The sequence below is a fragment of the Haliaeetus albicilla genome, chromosome 4, assembly GCF_947461875.1.
Source record: "Haliaeetus albicilla chromosome 4, bHalAlb1.1, whole genome shotgun sequence".
Lineage (NCBI taxonomy): Eukaryota > Metazoa > Chordata > Aves > Accipitriformes > Accipitridae > Haliaeetus > Haliaeetus albicilla.
In genome coordinates this window covers 14,843,874-14,861,468 of record NC_091486.1, presented here as the reverse complement: position 1 = coordinate 14,861,468, position 17,595 = coordinate 14,843,874, and the positions used below count along the sequence as shown (strand labels likewise).

General features: G+C 42.9%; 1 protein-coding gene across 9 annotated transcripts in view; it reads left to right on the top strand.

The window, feature by feature from the left end:
* The first annotated feature begins 808 nt into the window (after positions 1 to 808).
* EPB41L5 (erythrocyte membrane protein band 4.1 like 5) overlaps positions 809 to 17,595 on the top strand; it is a 61,217-nt gene continuing 44,430 nt past the window's right edge. For 4 of the 9 annotated variants that reach the window (XM_069781035.1, XM_069781034.1, XM_069781033.1 and 1 more), the window contains exons 1-3: positions 809 to 959; positions 1,948 to 2,132; positions 12,570 to 12,674. In XM_069781035.1, the coding sequence (XP_069637136.1) occupies positions 1,953 to 2,132; positions 12,570 to 12,674 (285 nt within the window). In that variant the 5' untranslated portion in view covers positions 809 to 959; positions 1,948 to 1,952. Of the gene's footprint in view, positions 960 to 1,020; positions 1,081 to 1,213; positions 1,317 to 1,947; positions 2,133 to 12,569; positions 12,675 to 17,595 lie in introns of those variants that run through there. The other 5 variants (XR_011324295.1, XR_011324296.1, XM_069781036.1 and 2 more) reach the window with 3 other exon arrangements.

Here is a 17,595-nt window from a genome sequence, read left to right as displayed (position 1 = left end):
TGATGCCAGTGAGCGGGGCTTCTCCCCTTAGACTGGAGTAACAAGTCAGGACAGTGGTACAAGTATATAGATCACGGGGACGGACTGTATTTGAATTTTCAAGGGACATTAGAATACAAACCGCGGTTTGTTGTCATGGTCTTATTTCAGTGCATAAATACTAACGGTGCTAGTTTGTAGATGGTTCTGCTTTATTTAACATATTGCTACAGTGACCCTTTCCGGCAGCGTTACCCCTCCAGAGGCGTTTTTCTTCTAAACCGAATTTTTCGAGGGCGGGTTCGCCCGAGGCTTCTGGTCCCTGCTGGCCACCCGCGGACCGCGCGTTCCCAACAACCCTCCAGAAATGCCGCGAAGTAACGCGATCGCCGTCCCCGCGGCTCGAAACGGAGCGCAGCCTCGCGGGCGGTTCCCCGGCGCCCCCCCGGGCCGGTCCCGCACCGCCTTTGGCCCCCGCCGTGCCGGTGCGCGCGCTGCCCGCCGCCCGCCTCCCCGGGGCAGCACGTGGGCCGCGCCGCGCCCCCGCCGCCCCCCGCGGCGGCCCCTCCGCCGGGCGAAACCACCCGGCTCGGGGCGGGGGCGCCCCTTCTCCGCCGACGATCCGCCCCCTTTAAAGGGGCGACGGCCGCGCCGCCAGAAAGAGCGCTCTCTTCCCCGCCCGCCGGGCGCTTCCCTTCCCTGCCGCCGCCCTCCTCGGTCTGCGCTCGCACGCCGAGCGGGGAGAGCGGCAGCGGGAGCCGCCGGGTGAGTGAGCGTGCCCAGGAGGCGATGGACGGCGAGCCGTCGCCCTTTTAAGGGCCTCCCACATCGCTCCGCCATGTTCGGAGGCCCGCCCCCTGCCGGGGGCTCCCTCACCGCCCGCCCGCCCCCAGGGCCTTGAGGAGCCGCCGCGGGGACGCGCTCCCGCCGCCCCCGGCTCCGCCGCTCCCGCCGCCCGGGCCGCGGGGGCCGCCCGCCAGGTGAGCGGCGCGGGGCTGCCGGTGGCGGCGGTTCCCGAGCGGCCGCGACCCCTGAGGCGAGGCCGGCGGGGCGGGAGCGGGGCCGGGGTCGAGGCGGCCGCCGCCGGTCCCGGGGCGTTGCGTAAGGGCGGGGGCGCCCGGCGGGGCGAGGCGAGGGGGGGTGGCGGGGGCGCTCCGCGGCGGGGCTCCCCCGGTGAGGCGGCCGGGCGGCGCCGGGTTTCGGCGCCGTAGCGCTGGCGGGCTGGGCTGCGAGCCGGTGAGACCGGCCGGTCGTTGGGGCGCGGGGCTGACTCACGGCCGAGCCCCGGGAGTTGGCCGGGCCGGCCGGGGAAGCCGGGAGGCGACGCGCCGGTGGCGGTGAGCGGGCGGGAGGCCGCCTTCCCTGCGCCGGCCGGGAGCCTCGGCGCTGCCGCGGCCGCGGAGAGCCGGGAAGCGCCGTGCCCGAAAAGGCGCCGCGCCCGAACCGGCCGGCCGGAGCGGAGCCTTTCCTCGAGAGGCCCCGCAGCAGAGCGGCTGGTCTGGAAGCGAAGTTCTGGGGCGGGAAGGGCCGCTTACAACTTTCTTTCCCTCGAGAGAGACGGAGCGCGTCAGCCAAGAAAGTAGCTGGTGGCGCGTAGTTCTTCGCCGCCTTCCAGCTTGGAGAGAACGTCGCCGTCTCGTTGATGAGTGCAGCAGCGTTTCTGTTAATGAAACGCCGCGAACAGTTGCGCGGGATCTCCTCGATCGCTGTTTTTTCCCCTAGCGTGCTTTCAGATGGTCCCAAAAATCACCCCAGCTACCGTCAAAGGTTTGAGCTGAGGCTTTTCCCGAAGCAGCCAAAGACTTGTGGGTATTTAAATCCAAAGAAGAGAAGCATCTGTTTGAATCTCCAACAGTTCTTTATCAAAGTCTGGCACTTTCTGAGAACTTTTAACTCAGGCTGGTATTTCTCTTTTTTTCTGTGAAAAACTAACATTAGCATGTTCTTCTTTTGTCTTGGATTTCATAGCAAAGATGCTGAGCTTTTTCCGTCGAACCCTTGGACGGCGGTCTATGCGTAAGCATGCGGAGAAGGAGCGGCTAAGAGAGGCCCAAAGAGCTGCAACCCACATCCCCGCAGCTGGGGATGCAAAATCCATCATTACTTGCCGAGTAGCGCTGCTGGATGGAACGGATGTCAGCGTGGACTTACCGGTATGAGTGATGCAAGTTTGTTTTTTAAATACCGTTGGCTTTTGTCAATCTGATCGTGCTCTTTGCTGTTTACAAGTCAGGTGAAGGCATATCTATATGTCGTAGCAACTGACCCTGTGACTTGACGTCCACCAAGTTACTGGTCATAAAAAGGTACTGAAAGAATAGTTAACTCTGTCGTTCACTGAAACTGGAGTGTTTTGTTAGATGTCATTGCGCCTTGTGGATTGAATGCTTTCTAGCGTGTTAATGTAATTGTCGTGCTCAGGCTTAACTTAGAGAGGGTAATGTTTCGGATGAATTGCAGTGAGCTATGTATGCATCTTGAGAAGGAAGGTAAATCTCTTGGTGTAACTCTGTTGAGGAGGAGGGGTGAGCAGAAGTACTAGCAGTAATTTCTGTGTGTTCTGTTTGTTTTGATTTTGTGTCAGGGATGGATGCAGTTTTTAACGCTAGCTTGGGAGGGGAAGAGAAGAATTCTACTTCCTTCTCCTCCTCAGGGCAAATTATATAGCAGGGATTGTCTCATAGCGTAGTGCTTTATTGGGAGTGAGGTGTTAGCCACTGTTTTGCATTTCTAAAGCTCCCTTGATATACACGTGTCTGTTCTGCTCTGCTTAATTATATGCCTGGGCTTGGCTGTGACAGGATGAACAGTAGCGATAGAAGTGATGTGCTCTGTTTTTCCACTACCATGTGTTGTAGTTAGTGACTTGTTTTGAACTTACACAGCTGAGTTAGAAAGCTGTGTGTTGGCGAGACCTTCGGACTAGGTCCATAGGATTTTGGCCGCCATAACAGTTGCACTGACATTGGAGCTGCTGGCTGAAAGAATGTGTGGAGCAGCCATTCTTGAAATGGCTTTTCTTTCCTCCTTTTCTTATTTTAAGCACCATTCTAGAGTGTTTATAATGTTAGGTAGTCTGAGGAAGGCTCAACTTGTGAGAATATTGAGTGGTGGTGTTGACATAGTGAGCAGAAATAACTTCAGCGATGTGCAGAACCCCAAGTAATCTGGAGTTAAAGAAACAATTTGGCATCTTTATTTGCAAAATGACTATACAGAAAGGCGTTTATAGAGGGCAGTAAAACTAATTTGTACATTTCTGAGACAATGTAATGAACGTATTCAGTGCTGCTTAGTGCCTAGGATGTTTGGTTTGAGGCCAGGAATGCCAACAAACACTTTATAGCAAGAGTTACACTTAAAAAGTACTCAAGTTTAAATTGGTGTCTCCACGTAACCAGAGCAGTAATCTTTGGAGCTGGAGTTGGCTCTGTAGGCAAATTCCTGGCGCCTCTAACGACATTTCTAAGGCTTTGAGGAGCATAAATTGAACGTGAAGAGGTGTCATGACCTGCCATCTGGACTATGAAACTTAGATCAGGGTGCAGTAGTAACTATTTATTTCTACAGGAAACTTTTTTCACTCTTGTTTTTTTTCTTTGTAAGCCAACATAAAGCTTTGTCTGTGGATGTCTAAGTTATGAGTAACAGTAAACAAATATGCTAAAATCTACATAGCTAGATGCAGTAATTACAGTGCATCGTCAGTGGCTGACATGTACTAGTTTCTTTGGTGATTAAAATACAATAAATTAAAAGTAGATTAAATGTTTCATTTCAAACTCCTTAGTGTGTTTGTTCTTGTGTGTCCACTTGCATCATTCATATTTTGGGGTTGACTCGGAAAGAGGACAAAAAAGGGGGGAGAGGGGGGAGATGGGATGAAGTGGAGGTAGAAAATCCTGGCAAAACAACGTTGCTTTCTAGAATCCAAAGCTAAATTAAAAATATATATGTGTGTGTGTGTATATATATAGATTTTTTTTTTCTTTTACAGCAACTTTCCTTAAGAATTATCGTCCTCTTTGAGCTAAGGCCTTTTCCAAGACTGGTTCTGTTACTTTGACAGTAGATTTGGTTTAAAATGAACTCTTGTTGTCTCAAAGAGGTGCCCTCAGGTCTGCCAGTTCAGTTGTGCACAATCCCGTTGTCTACTTAAGTTCTGTGAAATTGTTTTATTTAAAAAAAAAAAAAAAAAACAAAACACAAACCAAACAAACCAGAAAGTGGTTCTTAAGACTGAATCACTTAGCAAACAGGTTAGTTCATGGCCAGAGAAAGAGTTGTCTTGGCAGGAATGAATACCATGCCTTTTTTAATCCATGGCTATATACATACTTTACAGTGGCATAAGTTGTTGCTGCCACAGGAGGAAAAGATGTTGCTTTCATTATTGCGTTTGTCCTTGTTTTCACACACCCCTTGGCAGAAGAAACAGTTTTTTGGCAGCCAGGCAGTAAGCTAAGTCAAGAAAATGCTGCGGCTGAAAATAATCGGTATAATTTTATGTTAGTTTCCAGCTGGAGTGATTCTCCAATCTGGTTCCCCATGTGCATCCCCAAATGTGGTGAGGAAGCATTTAGAGGCGGTATCAGGCTTATGTTTGCTTAAAATGCTTGTTGAGTTATATCCTTACACTGAATTAGCTACTGAAAGAAGAGTGTTCTGGAGTTATGGTCGTTCATATAATTGAATCTGAGATTGTTGAATTTCTGTTTAAATTTAAAAAAAAACCCAAAACCAAAAAACAACCCAACCCAACCACAGGGAACATTATCATGTAAGCCAAACATGTTTCGGTCTTTCTAAGCAGTGAATACTGATGTTTTTACAAATATTGACAATGAAACAGAAGGGACATGTTGTAAGTGGTGCAGTTGAGATTTAATTTATTAAACACAGAGCCAGGATTTCAGCAGTAACTCTGCTTTTTGTCCACTGATCTTATCTATAGTGTCTGTCAAGCCACTTCATCTGTCTGCTTTTCTATTTCTTCTGTTTTTAATTACAAAATTGCCTGACTTGCACTGTTCATCAAAGCTACAGTCCTATGCAGTACATAGACTGGATTCTTTTTAAGAATCTCCTTATTTCATAGCTGTGTCAATGACTGAAGAACATCAGTGTTATGTTTACTATTTACCGTCACTTTGGCATGTTCAAAATGGGAGGCATGAATTTCATGCAAGTTATCAGTGTTCTTTTGGGGCAGATCGAAAGGTGTGGGGGGTTTTTTCCCACCTTCATCTCAGATTCTAAAGTTGTGTTTCAACCTGGTAGTTTTCATCGTCTATTACCACTTTTTTGAAGCTGTATGTTTGTCCAAATGCATTCAGTGATTTTGACAGACTTATCATATGCTTAGTGAAACAGTGAGAAGCTTATTATTTTTTTTATCTATGAAAAGTTTTTATAAAATATATGGTGTCTGTTAACCGTGCTGCTGTTGATGTTGTTCATCATACATGCTGTTTTACTGTTAACTTACCTCGAGTTCAACTTGGACAGAAGTTGGGTTGTGCTTTTTCTTCCAATTGTTTAAGATCTGTGGGTGGAATGTTTGCTTAGTGGTATGACTGGTGAGAGGACAAGAACTCTGTTTTGCTGACATTGCTTATCTTACTTTTAATCTTGTTCCCATGTGAAACTAAACTCCATCTTCCTCCACTGCACCTCTGAAATTCCCCAAAGCTCAAAAGCCATGAACAGCCCTGGTTTAGTACCTGAAGACTCCATCAGCTCAGTCATACCAATCTGAGCTCCTAAGGGAACCCCTCAAAAGCTGGAATACTGGCTCTTCTGGTGGTCACGGTTAGTGGGGAAAGACAGGTTGTGGAGGGGGAGAGCGTCATACCAGTGCTTTTCCTTGAAAGCTGTTTTTAATTGGAGTCACCAACAGATTGTTGTAGAGATAGTCAATTCTAATTATTCATAGTAATAATTGGGAGAAGGAAAAGATAACCCAGATAAAGGGGAAAAATGGTAAGATAAATAATGTAAATTAAATTACAGAGATACACTTGGAATATGCACTTTTTTTAGAATTTGTGGATAGCTTTCTGTGGGGGAACAAGGTCAGCTTTACAGCAGCAACAGATAGTATGTATGGGGTCTTACAGAAGCAGCACTGTACTTTGTGGAAGCCAGGGGTGTTTGGGTAAAAAAAACCTGACCCTGCTTAACCCACAATTTACGTAATCTTCTCATGGATGATAGAGCGTTAATTGTATTCCAGTTTCTGTACGTGCAACCTAAGTTTTAGGCAAAAGCTTCCTAGTGGTGTAAGATGAAAACCACAAATTACAAGAATGGATGCTCTCTGAGTAGTTTTTCATGTTAGAATATTCCTTACTTATGCATGCATGAAATTTAGTATGGAGATTGCAAAATGAGATGTTTTTGTCCTTATTATAATGAAGTATCATAAAACGAGGTCTTGTATAAATGAGTCCAAGAGCTCTGTGGAATAGCAGGAATTAGCTAAGCTGTTTACAGTTTTTGAGTAATGCTTACAAAATATGATAAAAAGGACGGTATTTGTGGTGATTATTTTAAATAAAATTAAGAAACCTATCTGGAATGCCAAAAATGTTGCCAGCAAACTGTTAACGAGTGCTGATGGCTTTTTGTGTGGAGGGAGATGATCTGTGTTGATCCGACTATAAGATCAGAGATGTATTGTGATAGTTGTTTTTACTCAGTAATCCACTCTGGTGGTTGTTTTTTTTTAAAAAGCTTGTAGAATATTTGTGGCTACTTGCTGAATATTTGTAGCTGTAGATATGAAATACAGAATGCTGTCTGTGGCACAGATGCTGATTAAAAATAAAATCTAGAAATGCTAAAAACGCTGGAAAACCAGTCATCCAATAAAATGAGTGATCTTAGTGTTCGAGGTTGGCTTTTAAATGTTCAGAATAAATCTAGGGTGACAAAAGGAATGAGTAAATAAATGTGCTTGTGTGTGTGTGTTAGGACTACAAAGGTTTGGATTAAAACTTTTTCCACATGTGGTCTTTGTCTTAAACTATTGAAATGCTTTTGATTATTTGCTTAAACTACTGAAAGACCTTTAGGGGACTGAAACTGGAAAAATCGATCCTGAGCTGAGCGTTACAAAGTGGAGGTGCTGTCTGTGTGGTGGAAGGGGGCCCAAGCCGTAGTGCAGGTTGATCCAGTGCTTCCTGGGGTGCCAGGTTTAAATGCATATTGAGATTGAACGCAAGACGTGTATGGTACATGCTGAGTTGTTTCAGGAGTTCTGAGCAGCAGCAGAATGCCTGTACTGAGTCGTGCTGGGAGTCCAGTCGTTCTGGGCAGGTGAGCATTGCAGGATTGGGGTGATGCACGACGCCCTGGCAGGGTGGGAAAGGGAGGAAGGGAGCAGCTGGAAGCAAGCTGCGGCTGCTATCAGAGTAATTTGTTTGGCCCGCAGTGTTTCTGGGGATGGTGCTGCAGGCTGGTTTAGTTGCCTGAAGGTTTAGCATTCCTAACTCGCAGCATAACAGCGAATTTTGTCTGAAGCCCTGCTTTCCCGCTGAACTGCCCCTGTAAAGAGCTCAGTCAAAGACTGAGACTCTCATACGCTCATACCAGGCTGCTCCTGAGAGACCTGCAGGTGGAACACCAAATAAAACTGCAATGTTTGAGAAAATACTCGGGGGAGGTATTTAATCTCTAAACCTTAATGCTGGACAAGCAGTTTGGGTATGTTCTGTGTCAGAAAGAATGTTAGGAAATAGACTCAGAAATGGATTAAATCAGATGTGTAACCAGAAGATACAAACTTTCTGGGAGAGCAAAAATAAGAGACTTCTGACAAAACAAACTGACACGTATGAATGTTTTGAATCATTATCATGTTATGTGTAGGGTCAGTAAGCCTGAGCGCAGTCCATTGAAATCTTTCTATATAGTATTCTAATAAATGTACAGTATGGGTATTGAAATCAGTTCTTTGTAAAAGATTTTGGGGACATGACTTTTTCTTTCTCCAGAGAATAACACAACAAAATGTTTAACCCCAAATGCTTCTCTTAGGAAGAAGAAGATGTATTTGGGAGAGATGGAGTAAACAGAAGAATTGATAAGCTCTGTCTTTGGAGGTAGTAATTATTCTCTGCAGCCTTCCAGGCTTGCAGGGCTTTTAACTCAGTACAAGAACATGTGGTGCATGTTGTCAAAGGCTGGCGATAAACCAGAGAGAGAAGCAGAACTGGTGTTTTGCTGCCATTGGCACCTTTAGATGAAGGAGAAAATTGAGTGGGGAGTTTGGAAAAGTTATTTGAAAGATTGGTGCTTGGGAGTTTGAAGACAGGAGCAACTCCATTTGTAGGTCAGTACTTAAAGCTGTAAGAAGATCAGGGTGATACGAATGAAGTGTACTTCTAACACTGCCTTTGTAAAGATAAGGGGTTTTAACCCTCCAATTCTCCAGCAAACCTTAATGGGGTTAACTGTAGATACTGTTTTCATGATATTGAGAGGAAATCTTTTTCCTTTAAAGGTCACTGTTGGAGCTCTCATGGCTTATTTTTTTGAAATGTGTCGTTTGGGAGAAGGGGGATTAACTTCCTGAGAAATGGACAGGTTCATCTGCTGCTCCTGCACTGCCATGGTCTGCAAACGTGCGTAGGTGACATCCCACCAACTGGGTAGCTGTAAATCCTGAATAGGGGTCCCTCCCTTCTCCAGGGGGGGAATGGGATCTTTCTGAGGAAACTGGTATGAATGTGAATGGTAACCCTCCTAATGAGCTGACAAACAAAAAAACCAGGAAGGAAGGGTTTTGCCCTTCAGTAACTACTGAAGGCAATAGCTACTGTTAGTTATTGTTAATAAGCAATATAATCATTGGAAGAAATCTTCTGACAGAAAAGTACAGCTGCAAAGACACAAGAGATAGTAAGTCGCACAAACGTAGAACCTATTCATCTCTTTTTTTCAGAGTTCATCTTATATAGGGACCTCCTTTTCTTCACGAAGAAAAAAAAATAAAGAGGAGAAAAATTCTTTTCTGATGAGCATTTTAGTTAGTAATTCATTAGGTGGGCCTTTTGGTTTTATTTTTTTCAAGTTTTGGAAGTTTGAAGTACTTCGCAGTGATTAAAAACCTGATTAAAACCTTAAAAAGGGAGCCATTCAGCTGGTGCCTGCCCAGCACAAGGGTCCCATCCCCAGCTGTTTTAAGACCGCGTTGCCTCCTCAGTGCTGGTCTGTACTGGCTGCTGGGAGTCCTGAAAATGGCTTTTCCGTCAGACAGGCAGGCTGTGGAGCTGATGGAGTTGTGGAGTTGCTGGCTTACGCTCTTGAGTGCGTGCCCGTGAAAAAAAACTTTACCTCTGAGGCCATGACAAGAGGTTTATAAATGCCGCCGCCTCTAGTTTCAGGCAGTGGCTGCGATGCCTGAGCCGAGGTGAATGTGTCCGAACACCCTTGTCCCGGCAGAGAAGGGACAGACCAGCCTGCCCAGGGGAACACGGAGCTGCCTTTACCCAGCCGTGCTGTGCTGAGCTACCGGGGTTAAGTCCAGCCTTGCTAACACCCACTCAGCCAGCAATTGCAGTTATTAAGAGCAGCATGAGATGTCATTAGCACAGAGTTGGGAGCATCCCTCCACACGATTCATGCCAAAGCGATCGAAAGATGTTTTTATCTCATTCCAAAGTGTGGCAAAACCACTAGATGACCTGCCCTATATAAATGATATATTTTATTTACGTTTCCCAGTTCAGTTGTTGACTCTCCTGCTGTGAGATGTTTGCTGGTGCTTCCTACGGAGTATTGCAAACTGTGTAAATCAAGTAGTCGGGTTTTACAAAATTACAAACCCGTGAGGAGTTTAATTTGTGCCCTGAAGGGAGGACCAGCCACTGGCTGGGCTGCTTGTGAGTGGAGTCTTTAATAGTTCATTGGTAACCATTAAGCAACTTGAAAGTATTTGATCTTTGAGAGTAACCTGAGCTCTGCTGCAAGGAAAAGAAAGGGGGGAAGGAAAAAAAAAAAGTATAGGGTAGCAGTAGGATAAAAATGTCATTTAAGTCAAATGTTGCCATTAGAAAGTTAGGGTAATTTTGCACCAGAAAATGTAATAAAAGTGTATCTTTGCTATGTCTTTCGAAAACGCTTGAGATCACAGTTTTATTGAATACAAAGAAATTAATTTTGATTCATAAAAATTGACCAGTTACAAAGCAATAGTATTTTTGGTTGCCGTTTGTTTAAATATAAGGAGGAAGGACTTTAGTAAGGCTTTAAGAAAGAATTTGAATTTAACATTAAAGCATGTGTGAAACTTTTGCTGACTTGCACCAAATACAGCCACTGGTGGTTTAAGCCATATGCAAAGTACTGCATAATTAATTCCATGTTGACAGCCCTGGTGATTTAAGTCAGAAAACAACGAGTAGCCCTGCAAATCTTTCCACAGCCACTCCAGTGCTATTCTTCAGGGACTTTCTCCCACATTAGTCATTCTGGGTCCACTTAATCTTTGAGTCCTTTGCTGGGATTACCAAAATGGCGAACACGCTCTGAAACTAATCTGGTGCTGCAGAATTTTGAACAATAATACATAATACAGTTTTAGTTATTGGTAGTCTGAGATCATATGTGTAGTAATTGCAGGCTTGAGTTAAAGTGCTCCAGTGCCTGTCCCTAGGAGGGAATTTGGCTAACTGGTTAATTACAGTTTTAAAAGATGATTTACTGAGGAATTGAGAAGGATCTAAAATGTTCGGCTCAGTAAGGGGAGATTTTCCTGTAGTTTTAGACGAGCTGCAGAAAGCTTCATGCAAAATAAAACATTTTTCTAGTTTTGCTGTTGCAAATGCTGAATTGATGTCACTTGTATTAGTATATCTTACTGTTTAAGCAGAAGATATTCTGTGCAGAGAGAAAATATCAACAGTTCAACGCCTTGCTCTTTCAAGAAAGAGGCTGCAGACTCAAATAGTGGAAGAAATGTGTGGGCTTATTTGTAGGCGATTTGCCTTAAGGCCTCTGTTATGAGAGTCTTACTGGTGTTCAGTAAATCTGCTATTGCCTGAGAAGTACTTTTTCTTGAAGTCAACAGAAAAAACTTGCCTTGAACGAGTTTGGTAAGGTCTACGTCTCAGCATTTTCATTATACAACAATTTTGTAGATGCTGTGTGTACGTAAAGTTGCCTGCTGGTCTAATTGCCTTCCGTTCCCCCTGCTTCCCCTAATACTTGGAAATAAATAGCTGTGGGAGAACGTTCTTAGGCAGGTTCAGTTTAGAGACTTTTCTGAGATTCTGCTTTGAGCCGTGAAATGTCATGTTGGATTTAACTAATGTATCGAGTAAACCAATGATTATGATTGCAAAGTTGAATATAAAATATTTGAAGATCGGGGTAGAGGAAGGTGGCAAAAATTATGCATGCTGCTTTACTTACATCACTATTACTTGGTGATTAAACCAGATTATTTCTGAGAATAAGAATTCTGGCTGGCCCAGAGTTTTGAGAGGTGGACTAAATCTGCTAATTAGTAGCTTACTAAAAAATATGCTTAGAAAGTTAGCCCATTTCTCAAGTTGTGAATGTATAAATATTAAGATAAAAGATTGCAAGGTGATAGCATTATGGAAATAGAGAAATTCTTAAACTGCTTGCAGAGTAAGCATAAATCTTTCTGCATTTCTTTGCATTTAAAAATATTTCTTTTCAACACTGTGACTTGTAATCTGACCTACTAATTTATTAATGTATTTTTATTACATTTAGGCATCTCGGGTACTACTGTTAAGCTTTTCTTTCAGTGTATTACTATAAAGGAGGTCATAACATGAAAAATGTATGTTGGTGTAGAAACTGCTCAGTGCTCTTTACTGCCTTCTCGTTAAAAACAACTGTTTAATTTTTTAGATCATCACTGTAAAAATGATGTTTACTTGAGGCCAGAGCTAAGTTTTTTTCATAAATTATGTATGAGCATACGTGGTGGCTTTTTGCACCTACAAGTGAGTTTCATGAACTGACTTTTGTAAATGTGTTATCTAAGTACTATTTGTTAAATTTGCTTGCCTCAGACTGCTTCCTGGCAGTTGTTAAAAGCACTTCCTAATGGAATGCTACATCCTAATTCAGTATGCTTTGCTACCTGCTTCAAAACTGGTGAATTGCCTAGATATCAAACAGTAGTAAATTCGTAAGCAATTTGCTGTACTTTGCTCTGAAAATTTTCCAGTGCATTAGTTATTGCAATTGTACTAGCTATATTTCCAGTTCAATAGAACTTCGGTGAGTAAGGAAAGCCTAAAAGGGACAATGGTAAAATGATTTTTTAACACTCTGTGTTGTGCAAGTCAATGTTGACATTTTCCAAAAAAGGAAATTATGCAAGTCCTTTAAGGATATTATGTGTGCTTCTTGTGGGGTGTACATCTGCCTTCAAGAAAAAGAGACATCAAAAAATATGAGAGAAAAAAAGAATTTCCGCATTATATTTTCAGAAGCTTAATTTTGGGATTTTCTCACTTTTGGAATTACAATATAAAGCATGCCTAGAAGAAGGTTGATGCTACAATAAATCTACTTGCTAACTACTAAATCGTTTATATTTTCAGAAAAAAGCCAAAGGCCAGCTCCTGTTTGAACAGATCATGTATCATCTGGACCTTATAGAAAGCGACTACTTTGGATTAAGGTTCATGGATTCCGCACAAGTGGCGGTGAGTAGCAGCAGTGCTTTTTTTGTTTTGTTTTTCTTTTTAAAGCAACAGTCTAAAATTTATATCCTGATATTGACAAAAATGCTTTAAGAAAGCTGCCTTTTTTGAGTTAAATTTTGTGCAGAAGCTCTGTGGTGTGTTAGTTTAAGTGACCCCAGGTTGAATTCTACCTCGAGCACTGTAACATATTACAATGCTGTTGTCTCTTCCTTTCTTGTCTTTCACTTGTTCTTGTCACACCTTCTGTTGTCATTAGGCAGGCTGGTCCTGTAGGACCCCAGAGCGTGGTGTGTCATGTAGAAATTCTTGATGCTGCTGATGCAGAGAGGAAGGGGCACAGCTAGAGTGTGTCCTTGGCCCTTCATTGTTCTACAGAGGGGAGAAGGTTTTCCTTTGCCAATGCCATCAATTTTCCTATGAGCAAAAGTCATCTTGGTAATGTCTGCTTGGGAAATAATCTTGGTAAGAGGGGTATACCTTTGGTTTGCTCAAATCAGTTGTGATTCACACCTGTAACTAGAAATTTTTGTGAGGGTATAGGCATGTTTGTATGTACCAGACAGTTTGAGTAGAGGGTTCTTGCAACCCTGAGTTTGTGAAGTTTGTTGTGTGTTTGTAAAAATGTGACTGCTTTTGAAAACAGAAGCAGAGCGTTGTTTGTCAGAAGCAACCATAGTTCTTTCACTTGCAGGCTGTGCAGTTTTATGTGGTTACTTCTTATGGCCAAGTGCTTAATCCTGCCCCAAAGGATAGCTGCAAGTTAAGTGGGGCGTTGGACAAGGAGTGGATTTTTGTCTCTGTCCTGCATCCCTGTAACTTAAACCTCTATTCATTTATCCCAACACCCCCAGGTAGAATGAGATCTGAGTTTTCATACTGTGTATGTCAATCTTATTTGTTAGATGTATGACCTAATTGTTTCTGTGTTTCAAGTCCACTTCGGAATTATTTCATGATTAGGATGGCAGAGTGGAAGCACAGACAGTTGCTGCTGAGCTAAATACCTGAATTGTTCGAGGTCAGCATACGAAATGGAGGCAATGACATATATTCCTTTACTTCTGTGAGGGTCTGTGTCCAGAACACTTTGAAGGTGACATCTCAATTGTTACAGCTTTGTACAATGGCAAAAAACTCCCCAGACCTGAACCTTTGAAGGAAGATGACAGCTTTGGACACAGTGTTACCCACCCCAAAGCACACTTACAACCTGAGTGATTCTTTTCAAAATTATTGTGATCGAGTTTTATGCTTAGCTTGTAATTGTAGGGAATATTCTCTTCAGGGAAAATAATTTGTGTTTAGCATCTGAAGCAAACTTCATGGCTACCGGGATTAGCTGCTGCTGGGCTGCGTTTCCCAGTAGTGAAAGTGGTTTTAAACCCCTTGCAGAACAGAGACACTTAAGACTAAGGAGAAAAAGACCATTACACTATAACGGAGGGATGTCATTCAGAACCATCCGTACCTCCTACAAACAGAAACTAGAAAACAGCGCGTTGCATACCATTTTGTATTTATAAAGATCATGTTAGCTGTGTTAAGCATGTACAGTCTGGGATGTTGAGTATTGATCGTGAATGGCTCCATTGCATTTATCTTTTTGCTTCAGGGAATAAATAATCTGTACATTTTAGGTATCCTAACTCAATTTCTGCCATGTGTCTTCTGAAGTATTTCTGTGTGCCTCTAGGATCTCATAAGAGTTCACGGTGGGTTAGTTGTAACTGGTGAAACTATCTGTATGGTAGCTCTTACTGTTCTGTTAGCAAATAACATAATTTCATCTTGAAATGGGGAAATAAGAGTTAATCTTTTCTGCCTCAGCAATGGCTCATGGCTTGCTTTTGTCCAGCAAATTGTTACTTCCAGTCCAGACAGCCCCTGATTGAGTATTTGATACTGCACTATCTACCAGGTACAAGCGATTTCAAACTTGGTTTGCTTCCTTTTCTTAACTATGTGTGACTGAAAAGAGGCAGAGTAGAGATAACAATCTGTTTAAACTGGACTTTAATGATACACTCTGTATAATGAAGCAGAAAAGATTGCATTTTGCCAGAAGAGCTGAACACAACAGCCAGAGATAATTGCTTTAAGAAATGAAGAGCTATTGTGATGGCAGCTGTTCTTGCAAAGCGGAGCTGGCATATTCTAGCAGAAACCCAATCTGCAGCTGGAAACAAAGACAGAGACTAATCAAGTGACTTGTCAAAGATTATTCAGGAGACCTGTTAAATAAACAGTATGAGAATCCAGTCCCTTACTGTGGACAGAATTGTCCACTGGCTCTGAAGGAGATAATCTTTCTGCTACCCAGTTTAAGTATGTTGCCTTGCTAGCTAGTTGCACCTGATGATATAAAAACACAGGCAAACTAGCAACATATAGTTAAATAAAAAATTGAGAAATTCCCTGCTTGTTTTAAATACAAGTGTTTTAAATACAAATTTCAATAGATTCATTTTGAACAACTGAAGGATAGCTTTTTTTCTTCTTTGGAGCTGCTGAAGTGATTAGTAGTTAGGTGTTTGAGTTTATGATGTACTGGGGCATGGGGGGAACCCAGGTAATACAAACTTTTCCTGACGTTTTGGATTTTAGGATTCAAACACTAACTTCTTTAAAGAAGTTCTTGAAACAATTAGTGAAGTGAAAGAATTGTTGTTTTCATATGATTTCTGTGTTCATTGCCAGTCTGATGGTTAGGAATAGATTCCCCCGCTAGCCCCAAGTAAGAGGCAGGAGATGGCAAAAGGAGTTATTTGCAAGATCGTCCACCATATGCCAGACTTGGTCTGGCAGCCAAGGGAACAGGCTATTGTTAATTTGAGTAACTTTGATTCAGGCTGACAATGAACAGTACAGCATGTCCAGTGACACAAAAGATAAAGATTGTTGGGCTATTTGGCTTTTACTGTAGCAATGCTGGAGAGATGTTTCTAGTAACAAGGCATCAAACATTTAACAGGTGGCAAATTCCTAATTCTAATGTTGCAAGCATCAAATACTTGCTGTTCCTAATGGAATTGTACAACACATTGGTTTGTTATTCTGGCAGTTTTATCTAATGCAGTGCTAATTATTTGTGTAGCATTATACTAAGTATGCACCCATTAATTCTATAAAGCATGGGACCAGTTTTGGGCTCTCCATCTTACTAAAAAAACCCTTATTTACCCTACCTTCTTAAAATGTTGCTGAGTTGGGGTTTGTGTGTCTGTGTGTGTGTGTGTGTGTGTGTTGTTTTGGTTTTAAAATTTCTGAAGCAGCAGAGTGTTTTACTAAGGACTTCCAGTACTCTATGCAGTCTGTTGTTGATACTGCTTTTTGTTTAGCGAACTTTTATCTCTGGATTTCAGCAGTAGACTGTGCTGAGCAAACTCTCATCAGAATGTAAACTTTTTGCCAGGTCCACTAGAATTCCATTTTAATCACTTGAAATAAATCTTAAGTTTCCTGACATCTGTGTGTATCCATGCATGTGTTGGGTTTGGGTTTTGGAGGTTTTTTTGTGGTTTTTTTTCCCCTCCATTTAAAAGCAGTTGTTTCCCTTCTTCCCCACAGACCCTTACCATTCAGACGCAGCTCCTGTAGGCAGCGGTGGTAAGAGCTGAGCAGAGTAAAACGCTATCAGTGCCTGTCGTGGGCCTCTCAGTTGCCTTGCCACGGAATGTGGAGGAGATGAGAAAAAACAGGAGGGAGATGAAACAGGCATGCACAGCCAGTCCTGTAGCCTAGAAATGGCTCTCTGCCATTCCTGTATCTAAATCACCTGCAACCCTCCAAGTGGGCAGTTTGTATATTTATATGGTGCAGGAAGGAGTGAGTAAGTTGTCTCTTAAAGCAAGTGAGTTTATGGAATAGGAAGAGAGATTATAGCATTTTCTTAAAGAAACAAACAAAAAAATTACTCAACTCCATTTTGCTGGTAGTGTAAGCAAAGTTGACGTAAATATTTGCTTCATTCTCTAAGCTTCCTGCTGTATTTTAAAAATATATGATATATATTTCAAATAGATTTCTGTAGCTACTTTGTTTTAATAGGTAATGAGAGCATTTTCAGCAGCGTGCACAGCAGCAGTAGACGGTTCAGTTGTGCGGATCTGCAGCTAATATATCAATCGCTGCATATCGTGGATGTGTTACAGGCTGACTTTACACACTCTCTGCAGAAAGCAGGGCTGCTCTGAAGACAGGAATGTGTTTGCACTTGGCATTGCAACCTGAAAATACCGGTTCTTTCTCATACCCCTGGTCCTCTGTGGGGCCCACTGTGAACCTTATGGCACGTAGTTTAACGAAAGGAGTGTTGCTAAGTATGTAATTCATCTGTATTAGTTGCAAGGTGACATTTGGGACTGATCAAATGAGGTGGTGTTACCTGGTCGTTGTGAACCATGCAGGCCCTGGTGTGCTAGGTAGCTTGCTCTGGCTGTTGAGTCAATGCAATTACGTTGACTAGGGTGCTGTGTTTACTGTTTAACTGAGTCACCTTCTCTGGAGGAGGGAGCTGTTCACTGTGCACAACACTTGGAAGCAGGTCTCTACCGCTAGGTGTACGTTAGCTTTCCAGCTTTATCTTTAGTTTCTGGTATAAACTCTTCAGCAGTGGGCGTATATGCAATTATTTTAGGGAGCATAGCATATACGTGTAGATGTTTCTCTCAACCTGCCATCTAGAGCTTAATTTTCACGTGCTGTTGTATGCAGGGCAAGTGAAGCCTTTATTTTGGCTTCATGTCAAGTACATTTAGCTTATATTGTTATACTAATGCTTATAATTAGAATTAGTAGGTGGGGCAGTAACTTCTGTCCTCCCATGTGACAATTGCTAAAATTTCAGATGTGAATAAATTTTGGAGAATTAAGTAGAGCTGACCCTCTTTGCTGTTATTACGCTTGAGTCATCTAAAGAAAA